We start from the raw sequence: 23,597 nt of genomic DNA on the forward strand, positions 1-23,597 counted from the left end.
GGGTTGCAGCTGGAAGGGCATCCACTGTGTAAAACATATGCTGGAATAGTTGTTGGTTCATTCCACTGTGGGGACCCAGATGAATAAAGGGACTCAGCTGAAGGGAAGTGAATGACTGTTTAGCAGTTTGTAATATTTTGAATAATGATTATTTAAGTGTGTGATCTCTCTATTCCTCCAGATGTTTGGTGAGGAAACTCCTCTTATTTTAATGACTGTAACTGTACTTTAATATACTGAATATGTGGACAGAGCAGCTGCTAGACGCTGTGTTTTTGTGTTTTGTTTTTGCTGTGAGTAAAAGAGGCGTGGCTTAACATTAACCCCACCCCCTACTCAATATTCTACAGGTGTTCTGAATACATTATGGTAGTGAAATAAGAGGACACTCAAAACAACATTGTTTTATACTTGTTCAAACTACTCATTTAAAATGAGCTGAAACAACACAACTCCTGAGATTTGATTAGGACTACTAAATTATGTTTAATCCACGTAAATTTGTTAAAGTGTTAAGGTAACTTAATGGATTTGTGTATGTAGCAGTGTGTGTAGCAGTGTGTGTAGCAGTGTGTGTAGCAGTGTCCTCCTCCAGTCAGCAGTCCTCCACTGAGGTGTCATGAAGAGTCCAGAGTTTACACATGGACAGATTCGAGTTCTGTGCTCAAATTATATTCAGATCGCAGAAAACAACACTGCAGCGCTAGTGTGTGTGTGTGTGCATCAGAGTGTGTGTGTGTGTGTGCACTGGTGTGACTGTGCAGATGTGAGGAAACGTGTGTGTGTGTGTTCCTGCTGGATGTGTAGCCCTGAGTCTCTGAGAATGAATGAGGGTCTGAAACACACAACAGCTCCTCTGCAGGCTGAGCTGTCTCTCACACACACACACACACACACACACACACACACACACACTGCTCATATTTCTGCATATATTCTGATGAAGCCCATGAGCTCTGCACACAATGGCCCCATTCTGACCACAGCCGGACCCGCGGGACGCTCATTATGAGCTGTGTGTGTGCGTGTGTGTGTGTGTGTGTGTGTGTTTATGTGTGTGTGTGTATAAGTAGGCCTTGTCGCTCATTGAGACTGACAGGAGAACTGCTCTAGGATCAGCCGGTCACACACACACACACACACACACGCACAGTTTGTCTGCAGTGTAAATAAACTCAGAGTGCAGTCGAATTCTCAGCCAATCAGGAACTGAGCAGACTAACTTTGGGCCAATGAGAGGAGTCTGAGGGCGGGGCTTATCAGCAGATTGTGTTTCTGGTGCAAAACAACACAAAGATCTGTGTGTGTGTGTGTGTGTGTGTGTGTGTGTGTGTGTGTGTGTGTGTGTGTGTGTGTGTGTGTATGTGTGTGTGTGTTACCTGTGCAGTGGTTGTCCAGCAGGTGTGTGTTCCACCTCATATCCCTCTCTCCGCAGGACGTCAATCACAGAGTTATTCCCCAGAAAATGCCCTGAAACACAAACACTCCACAGTCAGTGTGTGTGAGAGCGCGCATCAGTCTCACACACACACACACACACACACACACACAGCCTGCAGTGCGGAAGGAGTGTGTAATGTTATATGTCATTACTGTTGCGCTGTTTCACGGTTGTCAAGTTACAGGAAGTGCGGGTCACATGACCGTCGGTTTGCCTCTGGTCATGATCAACTTCCTGTCTGTGTGATCTAAAGCCCTGCTGTCAGTCTGATTACCCATCATGCATCTGTCTGTCAATCAACCCCAATATATGTCTACAGCTACAGTCTAGAGCTGATAAAGTGAGTGCAGAGGTGCTTCATAGACAGGACTGAGCGGTGAAAGGAGCGGTGGTAACGTTAGAGGAGAGATACATGGCCAACTCTAGTCATCCAGGGTGTGTGAGCATTTCACAATGAATCAACAAAACAAGTGTGTTAACGGCCAAACATGCAGACGTGCTGACGGGAGCACCACAGCAGCTGAACCATGACGGGACCGATCTAAACTGAGCTTTAATAGCAGAGAGAGACGTGTCCTATTATCCCAATTCTGCAGTGTCCTAACCACCCAATGCTTCTTTTATGTTTTAGACATGTAAACACACACACAAGCACTGGTGAAACAACACATTTAGAGTTGATAAAACACACAAGACAGGCTAACAGTCCTCAAATATAATCTGCTGATGTGTCAGATATTCATGTGTGTGCAGATTCAGTGTGGGCCTATTTATATGTTTTATATTAAAAGGGAAAAGCATAGTAAAGGGCTCCATCTGTCATACAGCGCTATTGTGGCTGCGGTGTGTCACATGACACATTAAGGGCTCTATCATACACCTGGTGCAAGGTGCGACGCAATAGTTGTTTGCCAGTTTCAGCTCAGCGCAAGAGCAGTTTTGATGTGTTGTGTCACGCTGTTTAAATAGCTAATGCATTTACGCTCATATGTGTGCCTATAGGTGTTCTGGTCTAAAAAGGGAGGTGTGTTGAGGCGCATTGCTGGGGCGATGCTATTATGAGGAACTTATTATATAGACTGTTCCAATAGATCAGATCAAAGCTGGTCTATTGTCCAGCGCAGAGCATGTTATGCGCCTCGCTTACACATTGCTTAATACACACAGGATGTACAACAATACACAAATATCTTTACTACACAAATATTCTTCTGTCACTTTAGAAATGCACACATCTGACGTTATGATGAAGCTTTCGACTGCTTTCCTGACTGTTGATGCTTATTTAGGATGAAATTAATTGTGTTTGAAAAAAACCCCACCAAGATCGACATCTTTAAATATTATTATTATTATTATTATTATTATTATTATTATTATTATTATTATTAATCATGTGTATATCTCTGTTCAAACACACACCAAAACCCAGACTTTCACTCCGCTTCAAATCACCTGTACAGAATCCGTTTGGGAATCAGCATCTATTGATCACTATGGAGCACGTCAGCTGACAGTCACGCACTGCTATATGACTGTTTGAGGATAGCATATGAAGGCGAGACGGTAATGAAAGGAAAGGGAATCCTGCCGTTTTTATATTCCTTTCGAAGTGTTTTCATGCCTAAACAAAGCGAAAGCACAGAACAGACTCACAGTTAAGAGTAAGAGGCGGCCCCTGGTGGTTGAGCGGTATGGGTTGCGTATAAGGAGGCTCGGCTCTTTAATATTTATTTGCCACCCTTCAGAAAAATACGGGAGAATCCCGGGAAAAACAGGAGGGTTGACAGGTATGCTTAGAGCTGTGTTAAACACTAGATAGAAGGTCGTTCTCAAAACCCCATAATAGGGGCTCTTTAACAAGCGGATGGCAGTATGAGCTTTCAGATGCAGCTATGATCTCTGATAATAAAATCACATGACTGTTTTAATGTCTACACTGGAATTTGTTCAGTAAAAGTGATTCCATCATAGTTTATGACATCTTTATTAACAAATACAAAGTTTATCCTACTCCGTTATGCACATTTTCAAAAGTTCTGCTGTTTCCATCAAGTGTTTTATATGTGCATATCTAAACTCCACATAACAGTAGGTGAATGGAAACACAGCTAGTGTCAGTTTGACATCATGTTACTTTATAGAGAAGACATAATCAGCATCATTACAGACAGCTCTGAGAGTTTCTGCCTTGTTTCTAGTCTAAATATCTCAACACTGTTAAATCAAGAAGCATTTTCAGAAATAACGAGTCAAACTGAAGAGAGTTTCTCCTGAAAACAACACAATAATCTGAGGAAGCAGAATAATCTAGTGTCTAAATGAAAGCATTACATTTACATTTAGTCATTTAGCAGACGCTTTTATCCAAAGCAACTTAAAAATGAGGACAAGGAAGCAATTTACACAACTATAAGAGCAGCAGTGAACAAGCGCTATAAACAAGTTTCAGGTGTGTAAAGTCTAAGAAGCTGAGCATTAGTAATGTTTTTACAGTACAGTTAGTGGTATAGCCAGAGAGGCAGTTAAGATTAGGAAGGAAAGTGGAGACTAAACAGTTGCGTTTTTAGTCGTTTCTTGAAGACAGCAAGTGACTCTGCTGTTCTGATGTAGTTAGGGAGTTCATTCCACCAACTGGGCAGATTGAATGTGAGAGTTCGGGAAAGTGATTTCTTCCCTCTTTGGGATGGAACAACAAGGCGACGTTCATTCACAGAACGCAAGTTTCTGGAGGGCACATATATCTGCAGAAGTGAGAGCAGATACGAAGGAGCACAGCTAGAGGTCGCTTTGTAAGCAAACATCAGAGCTTTGATGCGGGCAGCAACTGGCAGCCAGTGCAAACGGGTGAGTAGCGGAGTGACATGTGCTCTTTTGGGTTCATCAAAGACCACTCGTGCTGCAGCGTTCTGAAGCAGCTGAAGAGGTTTGATAGAACTAGCTGGTAGCCCAGCTAGCAGAGAGTTGCAATAGTCCAGTTTGGAGAGGACAAGAGCTTGAACAATGAGTTGAGCTGTATGTTCAGATAGGAAGGGTCGGACCTTTCTGATGTTGTAGAGTGCGAATCTGCAAGATCGGGCAGTTCTAGAAATGTGGTCAGAGAAGTTCAGTTGGTCATCAATCGTAACTCCAAGGCTTTTTACCATTTTGGATGCAGTGATGGTTGCTCCATCCATCTGGATTGAAAAGTTATGGTGAAGAGTCGGGTTGGCAGAAACTTCAAGCATTTCCGTTTTCGTGAGGTTAAGCTGGAGATGATGATCTTTCATCCAGAGTGAAATGTCTGACAGGCAGGCTGAAATGCGAGCTGGAACCGAGGGATCATCAGGGTGGAAAGAGAGGTATAGCTGGGTGTCATCAGCATAGCAGTGGTAGGAAAAACCATGTTTCTGGATGACTGTTCCTAAAGATGCCGTGTAGATAGAGAAGAGAAGTGGCCCAAGAACAGAGCTCTGAGGTACCCCAGTGTTTAGATGCTGTAGGTTGGACACCTCTCCCCTCCACGACACCCTGAATGACCTGTCCGAGAGGTAAGAACTGAACCATTGAATAACAGTGCCTGTGACGCCCAGTGACTCAAGCGTAGATAGCAGGATCTGGTGGTTTACAGTGTCAAAAGCAGCTGATAAATCCAGCAAGATGAGGACAGATGATTTAGAGTCTGCTTTAGCCAGTCTGAGATCCTCCACGACCGAGAGCAGGGCAGTCTCAGTTGAGTGGCCTTTCTTAAAGCCAGATTGCTTGTTGTCCATGAGGTTGTTTTGAGTAAGAAAGTCCAGGACTTGATTGAACACTACTTTCTCCAAAATCTTGGCCATGAATGGAAGCAGGGATACCGGTCGGTAGTTTTCAAGTAGCGTTTGATCCAGGTTGGGTTTCTTTAGCAGAGGGGTTACCCTAGCCTGCTTAAATGAAGTAGGGAATAGACCAGAGTCAAGAGATGTGTTAATTATGTGAGTCAGTGTTGGTATGACTGCAGGAGAAATGGCTTGCAGGAGATGAGAGGGAATGGGATCTAGCGGACAGGTGGTTGCATGGCTTGATAGCATGAGATTGGACACCTCAGACTCAGAGAGCTGGGAGAAAGAGGTGAGTGTGTGTGGTGTTGGTGGTGTATCTTGCGTGTTTGTTGTAGGTGCAGCAAATTGAGCACTGATTTTTGCAGTTTTGGTGCAAAAGAATGTAGCAAAGTCATCAGTAGTGAGTGTGGAGGCTGCGGGTGGAGGAGGAGGATAGAGGAGGGAGGAAAATGTTTTAAAAAGCAAGCGAGGATTGGTGGCACTGTTGACTTTCTGACGGAAGTATGTCTGCTTTGCAGAAGTAACCTCAGTCGAGAAAGAAGACAGAAGAGTTTGGTATGTTATGAGCTGTTCAGGATTTTTAGTTTTTTGCCAAATTCAAAACAAGATGGTTTCGTCAGATTATTCTGTTGTTTTCAGGAGAAACTCTCTTCAGTTTGACTCATTATTTCTGAACACAAGACTATATTTTGCTGCTTGTCTTAAAATGCTTTATGGTTCAAGAGTTTGTAGATATCTGGACTAGAAACAGACACGAGCGCCTGTTCTGCAGAGCGTCACTTCAGTCTGATCATTACAGATATTTTTAAAGCTAACACAATTGTCATTCCTCTACAGAAACGAACATTTTGAGAAATATCTCTATAATATTGCGATTATTTAATTGTGTGTGTGTGTGTGTGTGCATGTGTGTGTGTGTGTGTGTGTTTGAATGGCGTATTGATCCGAAGTGATGGACGGCTGAGATAAACACACTAACAGCCTAAAAGCTTTTATTCAAAACTTCCTGAGCTCCGGCTTTTAGCGTGTGTTTTCTTAAGGGCCCGTGTGTGTGTGTGTGTGTGGTGGTGTTATAGTGAGTGTATTCATGCTGTCAGCAGGCGACGCTGTGCAGAAACTCCTCCAGAAAGACTCCTGTGTCCTTCAGCCCGCGCTGCCATTATTGGCCCAAACACCACATCTGAAATTGAGTCTCTCTCCATACGCCGTCATATTTATATTAGCGATGGCGCGCTGGATAAATAAACGCTGAGCAGATGTGTGTGTGTGTGTGTGTGTGTTGAACCCGCAGACCTGCTAACACATGATGGACGTCATTAGGCTGAACATTAGCAGACACGCTAGCTGCTAATGCACTTTGAAGAGCAGCAGAAATAAAAACATCATTCCTTCAGCTTAGTTCCTCATTTATCAGGTGTCACCACAGCGGAATGAACCGCCAACTATTCCAACATATGTTTTACACAGCGGATGCCCTTCCAGCTGCAACCCAAACACCCACACACACTCACTCACACACTCACTCATACACTACGGCCAGGTTAGTTCATCAGTTCCCCTATAGCGCATGTGTTTGGACTGTGGGGGAAACCGGAGCACCCGGAGGAAACCCACACCAACACGGGGAGAACATGCAAACTCCACACAGAAACACACACTGACCCAGCCGGGACTTGAACCACCTTCTTGCTGTGCGGCCACATCGCTGATAGCTGAGCCGCCGTGCCACCCAAAGTGTAAATATTGTAATGAACTAATATGTTACGAGGGGCGACACCGAGAGACAGACACACACTCCATCACTGGTCATGTCAGGCTGTGTGTGTTATCTTGTTTACTGTACACTGACACATGTTCGTGGTGTGTGTTTATTTGGATCCCCATTAGCCAACTAGAGAAATGTACATATCCAGGAACGCCACAAGAAGATCACTGGGGGAATCAGCCCATTAGAATGAATGCATACACACTTATAGAGAGGATATGGAAAATATAAGGAGTAGGCTTGTGCCGGTATTCGGTAATGCGATAAATCACGGTAATGAATATGCACGATATTGTTATCGCGGGCACTTCAAAATACCGTGAAAATAATAGATCCGAATTTATATTCTTAGAACGCGCCTTAGCTTATTTTCCATCAACCGCTTGAAGAAACACTGCGTATATGCTGCGCAGAACTGATGCGCACTCTGATGTAAACAATCCCCACATGTAGAAGCCCTGTGTGCGCAGTGCGCGCCGCCGCTGCCACCGCACTATAATCCTCACACGCATGCCATCTGGCAGACTGGGCACTTTCCCGGTGGGCCGACGTACTTTTTGGGCCGGGCTGATAATCGTCTTATGATTTGATCGGCCCATAAAAGGCTTAGCAGCCTATCGTTTTTTTCTGCCTTATTGATTGACGCTGCTGTGATCTGTGACTCTCTGAAAGTAGATGCTTTTTTTCCCGGACAGACAGACCGGGCCGGCCCATGTGACACCCTGCAGCCCATTGGCTCTTTTCGGTATTGACATTGGGCTGGCCCAATCACAAACTCCTATTTTAGACTCCGTGTGAGCGTGCGTCGTCTGTGTGTATTTGTCAAAATAGTCGAGAGTCAGAGAGAAGAAACGCAAGGGAGGCGCAGAGAAATCGCGGGAAATACACCGGCGTTTCATTTAGCGATTCTGAAAAGTTCTCTGTTCATTCTAGTACACGGCTAAAAACGCAAATCACGTGACCACACACTCTCTGCCCAGAGCTGCAGCCACTAGTTCAGCGGGTAAGCATAAACCCCAGGTCAGAGTATAGTGCATGTCAGACAGTTCATCTGCTGGGTGATCTCATCTCACTATAGCTGTTAAACGTGATATTGAATTCATCTTGTTGTCTCTATCTAACAATTCTTATGTCTTTTGAATCACTTGTTCTCAGTTAACTGTTTTGGCTGAGTGCAAAGATAAGCTAATATATTAATTTATGTAACCACATACACTGATTCTGCACATTGACTGATTGCTTTCCTTTATCGTTTAAATTTAATGTACGTTATACTGTTATAATGGCCATTATTGGTTATTAAAACTGATATTCTGCAAAAGAGACAGGGTAAAGTTCATTCTTTTCAATGGAAATGAAAGGAGACAGTTATATTTAAGCCCTGTTTTGTTATAAATATGCAGTGTGAAGATGATGCTCATAAAAATATGCAGCTACACGAGGCTGTTTGGTGTCTGTTAATCATAATATCAAAATGAATCAAATTTGACTTATATTATGTTTTCATTGTTTAGATAGTGAAACAGCAAGCAGGATGAGGTGAAAGAGGTTATAATGTAACACTGTTCCCTTTGAAGATTAACCCATGCATTATCAGGCAGTTTTTGTTATGTTTATTATTGAATATAGGCTGAGTCAATAGTGTATTGAATAAGCTAAATTGACTGTAGTGTATGAGTGTGTGTGAATGAGTGTGTATGGGTGATTTCCAATATTGGGTTGTGGCTGGAAAGTCATCTGCTGCATAAAACATGCTGGAATAGTTGGCAGTTCATTCCACTGTGGCAACCCCTGATAAATAAGGGACTTATGCGAAGAAAAATAAATGAATGAATAGTGTATTTTTTTAGAACTCAACAAATATCTTTATCTACAGTATACAGAAATTAAATTGAGATTAAAGTTTGTATTTATTTATTTATTTCATATATATGGCTTTTGTGTTTTATAGAATATGAGTTGATAAAAATATTGGACATGCATAGATAGATAGCATTTTGATTGAATTTAGTGGGCCGCTCTGGCCCAAAATGCCAGGGCCGATTTTTTTTGCCCCAGTCCAGCCCTGCTCACACGAAGAAGAAGCATGGCGGAAGGAGGAACGCTGCCGACAATTTATCCCCCTTCAAAAAGGGTAAAGTCAGAAGTTTGGAAATATTTTGGGTTCCAAAAAAAATGCACAGGGATTACGAAAATGGTTTCCCTTTTGCACATTCACTTTGATATAATTGCTCAAGTTTACTTTTATATTGTGTATTGTTTTATTTATATTTATTTGTATTTAAATGTTTGAAGTACTTTTAGTTAATTAAAAAGTTATTAAAGTTTTGTTATTGAAGTTTTTTGTGTTTTTTTACCTGTTTCTCTAGTAAAATTACAATATCGTGATAATACCGTATACCGTGATAAAAGCTCAATCAATTAATCGCAGCATGAAAATGTGATACCGGCACATGCCTAATAAGGAGTAATGAAAGGATGCTGGGGGATGTTTTTCATCTCTGATGAGTTTAAAAACCCCAACCCTGTTTTATTTACTGTCAAACACTCTAGGCCTGTCACAATAATCAATATATAGACTTATGAGCTGGACATGAGCTCAGTCACTTCTGCTGATGTAATATATATCAGCCATACTTAAAAACCAATTCTAGCAACATTTGAGCTGATCGTCCATCTCCATCTCTATTGGAGGAGTCAGTCAGTATGGTTAAAAACACACAGTGTTTACTATAAATTACTATAGTATATTTTCATGTGGGTGCCTCTAAAATAGATCAGCTATCACAGCCTCGGTTACTTTTTAACCATTTTTTAAGCCATTTTTTTCTTAACATTTATCGTTATTAAATTGTTAAAGTGAATATAATAGTCAGCGACAATAGCCTAGTGGTTAAGTGCGCTGACATACAGCACCATGGTGCTCACGGCAACCCTTGAGTTCGATTCCCAGCTCAAGATGCTTTGCCAGTGCTTCCCCTCTCTCTGCTTCCAATACTGTCCTGCTGTAACTTCCACTGTCCAGTTCAAATTACAGGTGGAAAAACCCTTAAAATAATTATTAAAAATGACTGTAATTAAATTAAGTATGAAATATGATATGTTCTGTGGATGGGTGTACCTGTGCTGTGATGATATTATATTGTCATTCTGGAATTATATAATGAGTGGCATAAAATAGTCCTAAAATGACAATAATATTGTTTATCGCAGTATATTTTGGTGCCATTTATCACACAACAGAAAATAGATATGAAGACAGGCCTACCAAACACACATACAGAAGCCTTTAGGTCACTCACTGTGTCAGAATGCTGAGTATACCTGCTCCACTGTACTCTGTAAAGCTCTGTATGTACTCCTGCACAGCACATATGGTGAAATATCCCACATTTTCAGCAGTCTTCAGCTCTTATTGTTGTATTAAGTGAATGTAGATGCATGTGGATGTGGCCTAAATGAACTCTATAACACTGAGTGAAGTGTATTTATAGACTAATGTTGAGAGGATCATGTGCTGATGATTGCTTACGGCTGGACCCGCATTGTCCGATTTATGATTCACCAATCAGACGAGTCCTAAGCCACTATAAAAACCCTGGGTTACGTATCACAGCCATCTTCATCTTGAAGAATCCCCCCTTCCACTCCTACTCATCCTTCTTTCCTTCATGGGTGGCACGGCGGCCCAGTGGTTAGCACTGTTGCCTCACAGCAAGAACGTCAATGGTTCTAGTCCTTACCAAGCCAGCTGACATTTCTGTGTGGAGTTTACATGTTCTCCCCCTGTGCTCATGTGGGTTTTCTCCGGGTTCCCCGGTTTCCTCCCACCATCCAAAAACACACAACTAATCCAAATCAGCACCATAGACATGCTCCTAGTAAGTAGCTATCTCTTAAGAGCGATCACGATCTGCTCATCAGCTACTACAGCAGGGGAGTTCTCCAGATCTACCTGAGCTCAAACTCCCCTCTTGCCCCGGGCTCGAGGATCTTCTGAGCTCAGGGCTCTCTCCCCGGACAGCATGCCAAACACGCTTTATAGTCAATCATCAGCTCAGTGTGAACTCTTGATATCTGACCAACAGAAGGAACACCAGTGTTTATGAAGATAAACTCAGCAGAATATCCCCGTTCTGGATTTTCCGGCATTCTTAAATTGCCTTCAGTACAGAACACACTCAATCACTGGAGTAACCTGTGCTGGAAAACAGCAGCACGTCCAACATCATACACATCAAAACAGACGAATGCTTCCTCCACCACAGCCTGGATGTGTACTGCGGTTACTAAGGTGGAGTGTGGAGGTGTTGTCAGACGCTCCTCTCCTCAGTTTGGAGCATTAGTGGATAAATAAAGTCCAACAACACTGATAACCTCCTAGCGCTTGAGTGTCCTCATACGTGGACCGCACATTTGAGCTGTTATTTAAAACACTCTGAATGTTTTATATTCTGTGACAGACATACAGGCTCATCCTGCAACTGTTCTGCAGCTCATCACATGTCCCAAATGTTAAATCTGCATTAAAATCATTCAGGAAAAACTCTGACCAGGAGTCCACATATATGGACATCATTTGTCTCTAAAAGTACATTATATCAGAAGATGATGCTTAGATTTTTACTCTAATTAGGCTCCAACAAGCCCAAATAGCAAAGAGAAATAAAAGTGCATGTAAAAACACACCGGGCCTGAAGAGGTTAAGGCCAATACAGCACTGCAGTCTTACTCCAGCACTCATTAATACTGATCTGCACTCCAGACCTCTTGATGAGCAGCTCAGAGTGTGTGTGTGCGTGTGTGTGTGTGCGTGTGCGCGTGTGCGTGTGCGTGCGTAAAATCAACAATAATCAACAGCACAAACTGTGTGTGTGAGTCTGCGTGTGTTTGTGTGAGTGCATTTGTGTGTGTGTGCATGCATACATGCTCGTGCATGTGTGTGTTTCTATGTGCGTGTGCATATGTGTGCGTGGCTGTGTGTGTTCAGGGAGACTGGCAGATCACACACAGAGCTGTTTTTTCCTCCAGATGTGGGCAGATTCACACTGATCTCTGCAGCATCAGCACAGATCCGCTCTCTCTCTCACACACACACACACACACACACACACGGAGAGCTGTGTAATGCTCCGCTTAGAATGAAAGAGAACATTCCAGCGTTCCTTCAACACACTCGACACACTCGACCTGCGTAGAATTTATCACACACTCGACCTGCGCAGGGTTTATCACCACAGTCAAAGACTTGATCTGACACACACTATCTGAAAACACCACACGCACAAAAGCAGGATCTGTGTGTGTGTGATGGCAGAGCAAGATGAGGACGGAGACAGCTGTGCGTGTGTTGAGAGAAAGTGTGTGTGTGAGAGAGAGAATGTTAGAGTGAGTGTAAGTGTGTGTGTTTGTCTGTTTGAGGACTATCCTGCCTATATATATGTACACACACACACACACACACACACACACACACACACACACACACACACACACAGCCTCTTCACCAGTGTTTGTCTGCAGGCAAAAACATAAAACTGTCTTCCAAGTGTGTGATCTACATCTCGGGTCGTATGGGGTCAGAGGTCAAGAGCTCAGGTCATCAGAGTTTACTGAACATTCTCCAGTTACTGTGAGAGAAGCTCTCGAACGGTTTGGGGGATTTTCTACACACACACACACACACACACACACACACACACACACACAGAACAATGGACACCACAAACATCACATCTCATATTTACTCACACACATACACACTCCCATATTCACTCTCTCACGTGCACACACAAACACTCATACATATACACACACTTGTATGTTCACACAATATACAAAGCGTGTGTGTGTGTGTGTGTGTGTGTATTATTGAGCATCAGCTGGTCATTCAGAATTACAGCACTGAGAAACACACACACACACACACACACACACACACACACACACACACATTCCAGCAATTCCTGTGCTGCGGTCAGTGCTAATGCTTTGCGCTCAAACACAATGCAGTACTAATGAGCAGCTATGCAGCTTTGACACACACACACACACACACACACACACTCACACACACTGCTGTTATCTGATCAGCTGATATAAACACACACTGAGGAACAGACTAAACAAGCGTCTGAGGGAAACACCGATCACACGACAACCACCAACACACAAGCACAGTCAGATCACGTACAACATCAGGAGACTTCAGATCTGCGTGCGTGCGTGTGCGTGCGTGCGTGCGTGCGTGCGTGCGTGCGTGTGTGTGTGTGTGCTGTTAAGTTGGTATAAAGCATTTTGCTGTTTTAAGGAAAAAACTGACAATAATTAAATGTTTGAGCTAGACACACACACACACACACGCACACACACACACACACACACACACACACACACACACACTCACAAACATAAATACTCACGTTTTCTCACACACACACACTCATAAATACACAAACACACACTGACAAGCACATAGTTACACACACATTAATACTCACTATCATGCACACACTTAAATACTTAAACACAGAGCTGCTTTACAGATGACCTGCTACACACACACACACACACACACACACACACACACACACACTCCTCCAGATCTGTTCCTGCAAGGAGCATGGTGGAATCTGTGGTACATGAGCACAGGGTTATTCTATCAGCAGTGTGCGTGTGTGTGTGTGTGTGTGTGTGTGTGTGTGTGTGTGTGTGTGTATGTGTGTGTGTTTGGCAGAGTGCTGGCAGATATTTGCACACGAGGTCAAAAATAAACCACATTAAGAACACATCCCGCTTCACCAGCCGACAGACAGACAGACAGACGGACGGATGGACAGACGGAGAGTTTGATTACTCTCAGACTGCGCTTATGAAGAGCCTTCTGCTGTTCACACTTCAGTTCAGGAGAGCCACAAACATAAACAATATAAACCTGAATAAATCACAGCTCATTACTGTACAGATCTCAGCGTCTGACTGCTGGAGCTGTGTAATAACTCTAATCATTCAGCGGACTGATATGGAGCTGCTCTAAACCTGCCGGAACTACTTTAGCTGTGTCTTTATCTGACAATAACCAAACACCTGAGAGTGACCATCAGCCAATCAGAATGCAGCACTCAGCAGCCTGTAGTATAATAGATAGCAGAGGTGGGAGTAAGTCACACTTGTGCAAGTCTCAGGTCATAAGAGTCTCAAGCAAGTCAAGTCAATTTATGTCGGACTCAAGTCAAGTCGTAGCTTGATCTAACGAGTCACTTTAAAGTCAATTAAATTATATATATATACACACATATACTGTAATTTGAAATGACAGTTTCATCACTAGTGAATCAGATGGCTTTCTGCTTGGGGAATGTGTGTGCTTGTTTAAAATATCAACCTATTAGTTAAACAAGACCCTGAATCACAAAACCAATCTAACAGTGCTCAGGTACAATCCTGAGAGAAAGAAATAATGCACACACACACACTGTCACGGATTGGTCAGGCTCTCACGATCCCCACTCACGAAGATCACCATCACCTGACTTCTAATGAGCACACAGCTGCATCACATTCACGAGCACCAGATAAAAGCACAGCACTCCAGTCGCTCATTGTCCGGGCTCGTCTCGACGAAAGCGGACAACTGAGCGACCACTCAGCATAGTCATCCTCAGCTAAAACAAACGCTTTACTTACCTGTTCTCTTTGTATTCCTCCTAGTCTTCCTGGTCCACCCGAATCGTCCTGTCTTCCAGTCCTTCCAAGTCTGTGTCATCCTCTGTCAGCTGTATCTGGTGTGTGCTGTCCATCCTCGTGTATTCCTGTTACCCAGCCACGGAGGAAAAGACCCCAACATCATTCCTGATCCTCCTGGCTATCCTTCATGTGCTCCTTGTTGTCATTTAATAAACACCCTAACGTTTCCTTACCTCTGTCTCCTGTCCGCTTCATAACAGAAGCCCGGACCAATAACGACGACAACATGAGCACCCCCGATCACTTTCAAGAGCTGGTGGACCAGTTGAAGCGGATTCTACAGCCACCAGCTCCACTTTCCAACGCACCACCAGCACCGAGCACTTCCGCCTCCACAGTTTCTTCTTCGGCCCTTCCTTCCAGTCCCATGGCCCGACCAGCGCCCTACTCAGGCGGAGCGGGGGAGTGCAATGGTTTTCTGTTACAATGTTCCCTCATATTCGAAATGCAACCTTCTCTATATCCCACAGATAAGTCAAAGATCGCCTACATCGTATCACTACTCTCTGGGCCTGCACTTAAATGGGCTGAGACGATCTGGAACCAAGCCGGGCCGGTCATGAATTCCATCACTACCTTCACGGAGTATTTCAAAGAGGTGTTTGGACGTTCTGATGGGGAAGTAGCCGCTGGAGAGCAGCTGTATCATCTAAAGCAAGGTACTCTATCTACACAGGAATATGCTCTCCGGTTTCGCACTCTAGCAGCTGCAAGTGGATGGAATGAGAGATCGTTGTTGACCACGTACCGGCTCGGCTTGGAACCCACTCTCCGAATCCAGCTGGCCACATTAGATGATACTATGGGTCTGGAGAGATTCATCCAACATTCTCTCCGATGTTCCGATCGTCTCCGTTCCTATCAACAGGACACCATCACCCCCTCGTCTGCACTCCTCCAATCGCCTGAGTCAACAGCCTCTCCAGAACCAGAACCCATGATAATAGAGTCTGGAAGACTGACATCAGCGGAACGACAGAGGAGGCTGACCCGGGGTCTGTGTCTATACTGCGGTGTCAGTGGACACACCCGTATGGAGTGTCCCCTTCGTCCCATTCGGACTTCAGTGAGTGTATTCAGTACGAATATTGAACAATGTAAACCACTTACTACCACCGTACAAATAACTACTGCCTCTATTTCTCTCCTTGTCACAGCCCTCATCGACTCCGGGTCAGCAGGGAACTTCATCTCCCAATCCCTCTGTCGTCAACTCCACCTACGTACTGAGGCGTCCTCGCATATATACCAGATACAACCGATAACCCAGTGCACTCGATCTTCGACCCGTATCCATCGACAATGCGAAGACATCCTTCTTCAAGTGGGGTTGTTACATCAAGAGAGGATTCAATTTCTGGTTCTGGAGGGTGCAAATATGGACATCATTCTAGGGCGCCCGTGGCTGGTGAAGCACGATCCCATCATCTCTTGGGGCACAGGAGAGATAAAGAAATGGGGATCTGGATGTACACCTACCTGTTTTCCAAATCTCCCTCTTCAAGGTCGGAACCCCATTTCTTTGTTTACAACATCGGTCGAGAGTCCTCCTGAGAAGCAGTCTATCCACATTCCTAAGGAGTACAGCTCCTTTCATGATGTCTTCTGCCCCAAGAGAGCTTCCCAGCTACCGCCGCATCGGCCATGGGACTGCGCGATCGACCTAGTTCCAGATGCCCAGTTGCCAAGAGGTAGGATCTACCCGCTCTCGCTTCCAGAGAATCAGGCAATGGAAGATTACATAAGGGAGGCTCTGAGTCAGGGGTACATACGTCACTCAAAATCACCAGCCGCCTCAAGCTTCTTCTTTGTGGCCAAGAAGGACGGAGGGCTGCGTCCATGCATCGACTACAGGGTCCTAAATAACGGTACAGTAAAATACCGATATCCCCTTCCTCTGGTACCAGCCGCTTTGGAACAGCTCCGAGAAGCTAAAGTCTTCACTAAATTGGACCTCCGCAGCGCGTATAATCTGATAAGAATACGTGAGGGGGACCAATGGAAGACAGCATTCGTGACCCCTACTGGCCACTATGAATATGAGGTCATGCCTTACGGTCTGGTCAACGCCCCCTCCGTATTCCAAAACTTCATTCATGAAGTCCTCCGGGAGTTTCTTCACCACTTTGTAATAGTGTACATAGATGACATCCTCATTTACTCCCGGAGTGAGGCCGAACATCGCCAACACGTTACGGAGGTCCTACACACATTGAGAGAACATCACCTCTACCTCAAAGCGGAGAAATGCTCATTCCACCAGAAGTCGATTCATTTCTTGGGATACATCATTGACCAAACCGGTATACGTATGGATGGGAAGAAAATTGAGGCTGTTCTATCCTGGTCAGAACCCACTTCCATTAAGGAGCTCCAGAGGTTTCTTGGGTTTGCTAACTTTTATAGACGGTTTATCAAGGACTACAGCAGGATTACATCACCTCTCACTAATCTCCTCAAGGGTAAACCCAAAGGACTGGAGTGGACCAAAGAAGCAGCCGCAGCCTTCCGCCTTCTTAAGAAGGAGTTCACAAGGGCCCCACTCCTGACTCATCCTGACCCAAATCTTCCTTTCGTGGTGGAAGTGGACGCATCCACCACCGGCGTCGGGGCAGTATTATCCCAACATCATGATACACCGCCCCGACTGCATCCCTGTGCCTATTTCTCTCGGAAGTTGAGCCCGGCGGAGCAGAATTACAGCATAGGAGACAGGGAGCTTCTAGCAATCAAGCTAGCCTTGGAGGAGTGGCGTCACTGGTTGGAGGGAGCCAAACATCCGTTCCAGGTGATCACAGATCACAAAAACCTCCAATATATCAAAGAGGCCAAGAGACTATGTCCACGTCAAGCCAGATGGTCACTTTTCTTCTCACGTTTTGATTTCTCCATTTCCTATCGTCCAGGACCCAAGAATCTAAGAGCAGACGCTCTCTCTCGTTTACACGAGCATCACGATCATGAAGAACTCCCAACGAAGATTCTTCCCGAACACATCTCCATTTGTCCGATCACCTGGAACGCTCCTCCAGTCGTTGCCACTCCGGAAGCCCCTGCTCCGCCGGGATGCCCTCCTCATCGGCAGTTCATACCACCTGAACACCGGGTAGATCTGATCCACTCCTTACATACCTCGCTAGGCACTGGACATCCAGGGATCAACAATACTCTCTCGCTAGTATCCCAACGATTCTGGTGGCCAAACATGGCAAGGGATGTGAGGCAATATGTTCAGGGCTGTAAGGACTGTGCCCAATCCAAGAGCCCACGTCATCTACCCGCTGGAAAGCTCCATCCCTTGCCGATTCCGAACCGTCCCTGGTCACACCTAGGAGTGGACTTTATCACTGACCTCCCCTCGTCAGAAGGTAATACCTGTATTCTAGTCATCGTAGATAGATTCTCAAAGTTTGTCAAACTAATCCCTCTGAAAGGTCTTCCCACAGCCTTTGAAACAGCCGACAATATCTTTAATCAAGTCTTCAGGTCATTTGGTATTCCAGAAGATATTGTGTCGGACAGAGGTCCACAGTTCATCTCACGTCTATGGAAAGCCTTCTTCAAGCTCCTAGGTGTGGCCGTCAGCCTCTCTTCTGGATATCATCCCCAAACCAACGGGCAGACAGAGAGGAAGATTCAGGAGGTGGGACGGTTCCTGAGGACCTTCTGCAGTGGTCACCAGAGCTCCTGGAGCCAGTATTTGGGCTGGGCAGAATATGCCCAAAATTCACTGCGGCAACCCTCCACCGGACTCACGCCATTCCAGTGCGTCCTGGGCTTCCAACCACCGCTCTTTCCCTGGGATGGCGAACCATCTGATGTCCCCGCAGTGGATCACTGGTTCCGGGAGAGCGAGAGAGTCTGGGACGAGGCTCATCAACATCTGCAGAGGGCAGTCCGTCGAAGCAAGGTAACCGCCGATAGAAGAAGGTCTGAAGAACCCAGATACACACCCGGACAAAAGGTGTGGCTATCCACCCGGGACATACGCATGCGACTGCCCTCTCGCAAGTTAAGTCCCCGATTTGTTGGTCCCTTCACCATCGTGGAACAGGTTAACCCCGTCACCTACAAACTACAATTACCCTCTCACTACCGTATTCACCCTACATTCCACGTATCACTCCTGAAACCCTATCACGATCCTGTTCTTCCCTCCACAGAGCCTGACCACGAAGAGGAACCCCCTCCTCCACTGCTCCTAGAAGAAGGAGCCGTCTACGCAGTGAAGGAGATCTTGCGTTCCCGACGTCGTGGTGGCCAGTTGGAGTACCTGGTGGACTGGGAAGGGTACGGCCCCGAAGAAAGGACATGGGTTCCCAGAGCTGATATTCTCGATCCTAGTCTCATGGTGGAGTTTCATGAGAGCCACCCTGAGTTCCCAGCGCCTAGAGGCAGAGGGAGACCACCACGGCGTCGGAGGTGTCGGCCCTCAGGAGCGGGCCCTGGGGAGGGGGGTACTGTCACGGATTGGTCAGGCTCTCACGATCCCCACTCACGAAGATCACCATCACCTGACTTCTAATGAGCACACAGCTGCATCACATTCACGAGCACCAGATAAAAGCACAGCACTCCAGTCGCTCATTGTCCGGGCTCGTCTCGACGAAAGCGGACAACTGAGCGACCACTCAGCATAGTCATCCTCAGCTAAAACAAACGCTTTACTTACCTGTTCTCTTTGTATTCCTCCTAGTCTTCCTGGTCCACCCGAATCGTCCTGTCTTCCAGTCCTTCCAAGTCTGTGTCATCCTCTGTCAGCTGTATCTGGTGTGTGCTGTCCATCCTCGTGTATTCCTGTTACCCAGCCACGGAGGAAAAGACCCCAACATCATTCCTGATCCTCCTGGCTATCCTTCATGTGCTCCTTGTTGTCATTTAATAAACACCCTAACGTTTCCTTACCTCTGTCTCCTGTCCGCTTCATAACACACACACACACACACACACACACACACACACACACACACACACACACACACACACACACACACACACACACACACACACACACACATGAAATCAAAAGTGTTGTCTTTTCTTTTCCTACTAAAATCATTAAAGATCATCTTCCTCAAGACATGGTGTACATTTCAATAACTCCAATAAAACAGGTTTTGATTAGTAATGTGCATTGCTAAAGATAAACTCTGGAGTATTTCTCAACCTTTAGACTCCAGATATTATCTATAGCCCATTTCACACATGCGCTATACACAGGTTTGGAGATCCATGATCAACATGGCTTCCTGTTCTGTCTAAATTAATTCTTCTTCTTCTTTTTAAATGATGCATGTGAGTAAAAGAACTGGAGTATAGAATCTAACACGATGTTTTAATGCAGTCTTATTCTGATTAAAGTTAACCCCTAACATGTCAAACACTTCAATAATAAACATTAGCATGCCAATACAATACTATCAGTGCTTCCCATAGATCTGGTTCATACTTGTGCGGTAGCTGGATTGATAAACACCATTTACCCACAGCACATAAACAGTTAACTACAGGCGACGAACAAAACAGAATTAAATTTTGAACGATGACTTTATTTATTATGACACTGTTATACACGATTTCTTTTTAATGGGTTAAAGTAAAAAATCCACTATGCTATTCAGGAGCCATGTGCACCGCTGACAGGTCAAATCTGCTTCTCTCTCGGTCAAGCTCAACGTTCAAACTTGAATGCCAAAGCATTTAGATATGGATATGAACTAGCCTAATGACATCATCAAATTAATAAAATATACAGCAAATGAGAAATACATCTGCCATTTTGTCATGGTCACGTGACCTACCAGCGTCAGTTGGGCATCATGGGATGCGCACTTCAGAATCTCGCCAGAAGTAGTAAGTCATCCGGGTACTTCTCCCATACTGATTTTCGAATTCTATGAATTCAGACATGCTACTCGGCTCTCATACTGATTTTAGTGTACTGTATAGTATGGAACTATGCGGTTTCAGACGCAGCCTGAGATTAGCCAGGACAGAAGCTGAAAACAGCAGAACTGACTTAACTTACCATTTTTGATGTGATTTGAAGTGTTGAATGAAATTAGAAGTGGTGGTAATTGAATCGCTGATTTTAGATTTGCATGCTTTTGCATGTTGCTGATCTTTTGAAATGAATCCTTCTAATGAATCTAATGACTCGTTTTAAGTGGTTCTTCTTAATAAACCGATTGATCCAGTTCAGCAAATCCAACTGATTCTTTTAAAATGGTTTGCATTAGCGATAAACACTAATCCACAAATATTTAAAGTTCTCCACTTTTAATCTTGCCTGGCACTCCCTCTGACATATGAACAATAAATATCCCAAGTTATCCACTTATAAATCATCAACTCGAGTCAGGAATTGGTAGGAATGCTTTATTCAGAACAGTACAGAGAACCTATGTTTCAGACTGATCTGACAACCGATGAGCTGTTAATACTGCGCATGCGTGACTTAGAACTTTCAGTTTTGTTTTGTTTTGAAATGCACAATATATAACAAACGGTTATGTGTTTAACAAAAACAAGTTATTTTGAGTCATTAACTCAAGTCTAAGTCACGTCTCAGTCATGACGGTCAAGTCCAAGTCACGTCTCAGTCATGACGGTCAAGTCTTAGTCACGTCTCAGTCATGACGGTCAAGTCTTAGTCACGTCTCAATCATGACGGTCAAGTCTTAGTCACGTCTCAATCATGACGGTCAAGTCTTAGTCACGTCTCAATCATGACGGTCAAGTCTTAGTCACGTCTCAATCATGACGGTCAAGTCTTAGTCACGTCTCAGTCATGACGGTCAAGTCTTAGTCACGTCTCAATCATGACGGTCAAGTCTTAGTCACGTCTCAGTCATGACGGTCAAGTCTTAGTCACGTCTCAGTCATGACGGTCAAGTCTTAGTCACGTCTCAATCATGACGGTCAAGTCTTAGTCACGTCTCAATCATGACGGTCAAGTCTTAGTCACGTCTCAATCATGACGGTCAAGTCTTAGTCACGTCTCAATCATGACGGTCAAGTCTTAGTCACGTCTCAGTCATGACGGTCAAGTCTTAGTCACGTCTCAATCATGACGGTCAAGTCTTAGTCACGTCTCAGTCATGACGGTCAAGTCTAAGTCACGTCTCAATCATGACGGTCAAGTCCAAGTCACGTCTCAGTCATGACGGTCAAGTCTTAGTCACGTCTCAGTCATGACAGTCACGTCTCAGTCATGACGGTCAAGTCTAAGTCTAGTCTCAGTCATGACGGTCAAGTCCAAGTCACGTCTCAAGTCATGACGGTCAAGTCTAAGTCACATCTCAGTCATGACGGTCAAGTCCAAGTCACGTCTCAAGTCATGACGGTCAAGTCTAAGTCACATCTCAGTCATGACGGTCAAGTCCAAGTCACGTCTCAGTCATGACGGTCAAGTCCAAGTCACGTCTCAGTCATGACGGTCAAGTCCAAGTCACGTCTCAGTCATGACGGTCAAGTCTTAGTCACGTCTCAGTCATGACGGTCACGTCTCAGTCATGACGGTCAAGTCTAAGTCTAGTCTCAGTCATGACGGTCAAGTCTTAGTCACGTCTCAGTCATGACGGTCACGTCTCAGTCATGACGGTCACGTCTCAGTCATGACGGTCAAGTCTAAGTCTAGTCTCAGTCATGACGGTCAAGTCTAAGTCTAGTCTCAGTCATGACGGTCAAGTCTTAGTCACGTCTCAAGTCATGACGGTCAAGTCTCAGTCATGACGGTCAAGTCTAAGTCTAGTCTCAGTCATGACGGTCAAGTCTAAGTCTAGTCTCAGTCATGACGGTCAAGTCTTAGTCACGTCTCAAGTCATGACGGTCAAGTCTAAGTCACATCTCAGTCATGACGGTCAAGTCTAAGTCACATCTCAGTCATGACGGTCAAGTCCAAGTCACGTCTCAGTCATGACGGTCAAGTCCAAGTCACGTCTCAGTCATGACGGTCAAGTCCAAGTCACGTCTCAGTCATGACGGTCAAGTCTTAGTCACGTCTCAAGTAATGACGGTCAAGTCTTAGTCACGTCTCAGTCATGACGGTCAAGTCCAAGTCACGTCTCAATCATGACGGTCAAGTCTAAGTCACGTCTCAGTCATGACGGTTAATTCCAAGTCATGACGGTCAGGTCTAAGTCTCGTCTCAGTCATGACGGTCAAGTCTTAGTCACGTCTCAAGTCATGACGGTCAAGTCTAAGTCACATCTGTCATGACGGTCAAGTCCAAGTCACGTCTCAATCATGACGGTCAAGTCTAAGTCACGTCTCAGTCATGACGGTTAAGTCCAAGTCATGACGGTCAAGTCTAAGTCTCGTCTCAGTCATGACGGTCAAGTCTTAGTCAGGTCTCAAGTCATGACGGTCAAGTCTACGTCACGTCTCAAGTCATGACGGTCTAGTCTACGTCACATCTCAGTCATGGCGGTCAAGTCTAAGTCACGTCTCAATCATGACGGTCAAGTCTAAGTCACGTCTCAAGTCATGACAGTCAAGTCTAAGTCACGTCTCAAGTCATGACGGTCAAGTCTAAGGCACGTCTCAGTCATGACGGTCAAGTCTTAGTCACGTCCAAGTCATGACGGTCAAGTCTTAGTCGCGTCTCAAGTCATGACGGTCAAGTCTAAGTAACGTCTCAAGTCATGACGGTCAAGTCTAAATCAAGTCCAAGTCATGACGATCAAGTCTAAGTCACATCTCAAGTCATGACGGTCAAGTCTAAGTCACATCTCAGTCATGACGGTCAAGTCTAAGTCACGTCTCAGTCATGACGCTCAAGTCCAAGTCACGTCTCAATCATGACGGTCAAGTCTTAGTCACGTCTCAGTCATGACGGTCAAGT

The 23,597-nt window shown here is 44.9% G+C and overlaps 1 protein-coding gene across 1 annotated transcript in view; it reads right to left on the minus strand.

Annotated features, from left to right (window-relative positions):
* The window catches only part of trabd2a (TraB domain containing 2A), an 82,817-nt gene that overhangs the window by 8,644 nt on the left and 50,576 nt on the right, over positions 1-23,597 (minus strand). The window contains exon 5 of the mRNA XM_056457185.1: positions 1,380-1,470. Coding sequence (XP_056313160.1) covers positions 1,380-1,470 — 91 coding nt within the window. The remainder of the gene's footprint in view (positions 1-1,379; positions 1,471-23,597) is intronic.

Source organism: Danio aesculapii, chromosome 5 (genome assembly GCF_903798145.1).
Source record: "Danio aesculapii chromosome 5, fDanAes4.1, whole genome shotgun sequence".
In the NCBI taxonomy this organism is placed as follows: domain Eukaryota; kingdom Metazoa; phylum Chordata; class Actinopteri; order Cypriniformes; family Danionidae; genus Danio; species Danio aesculapii.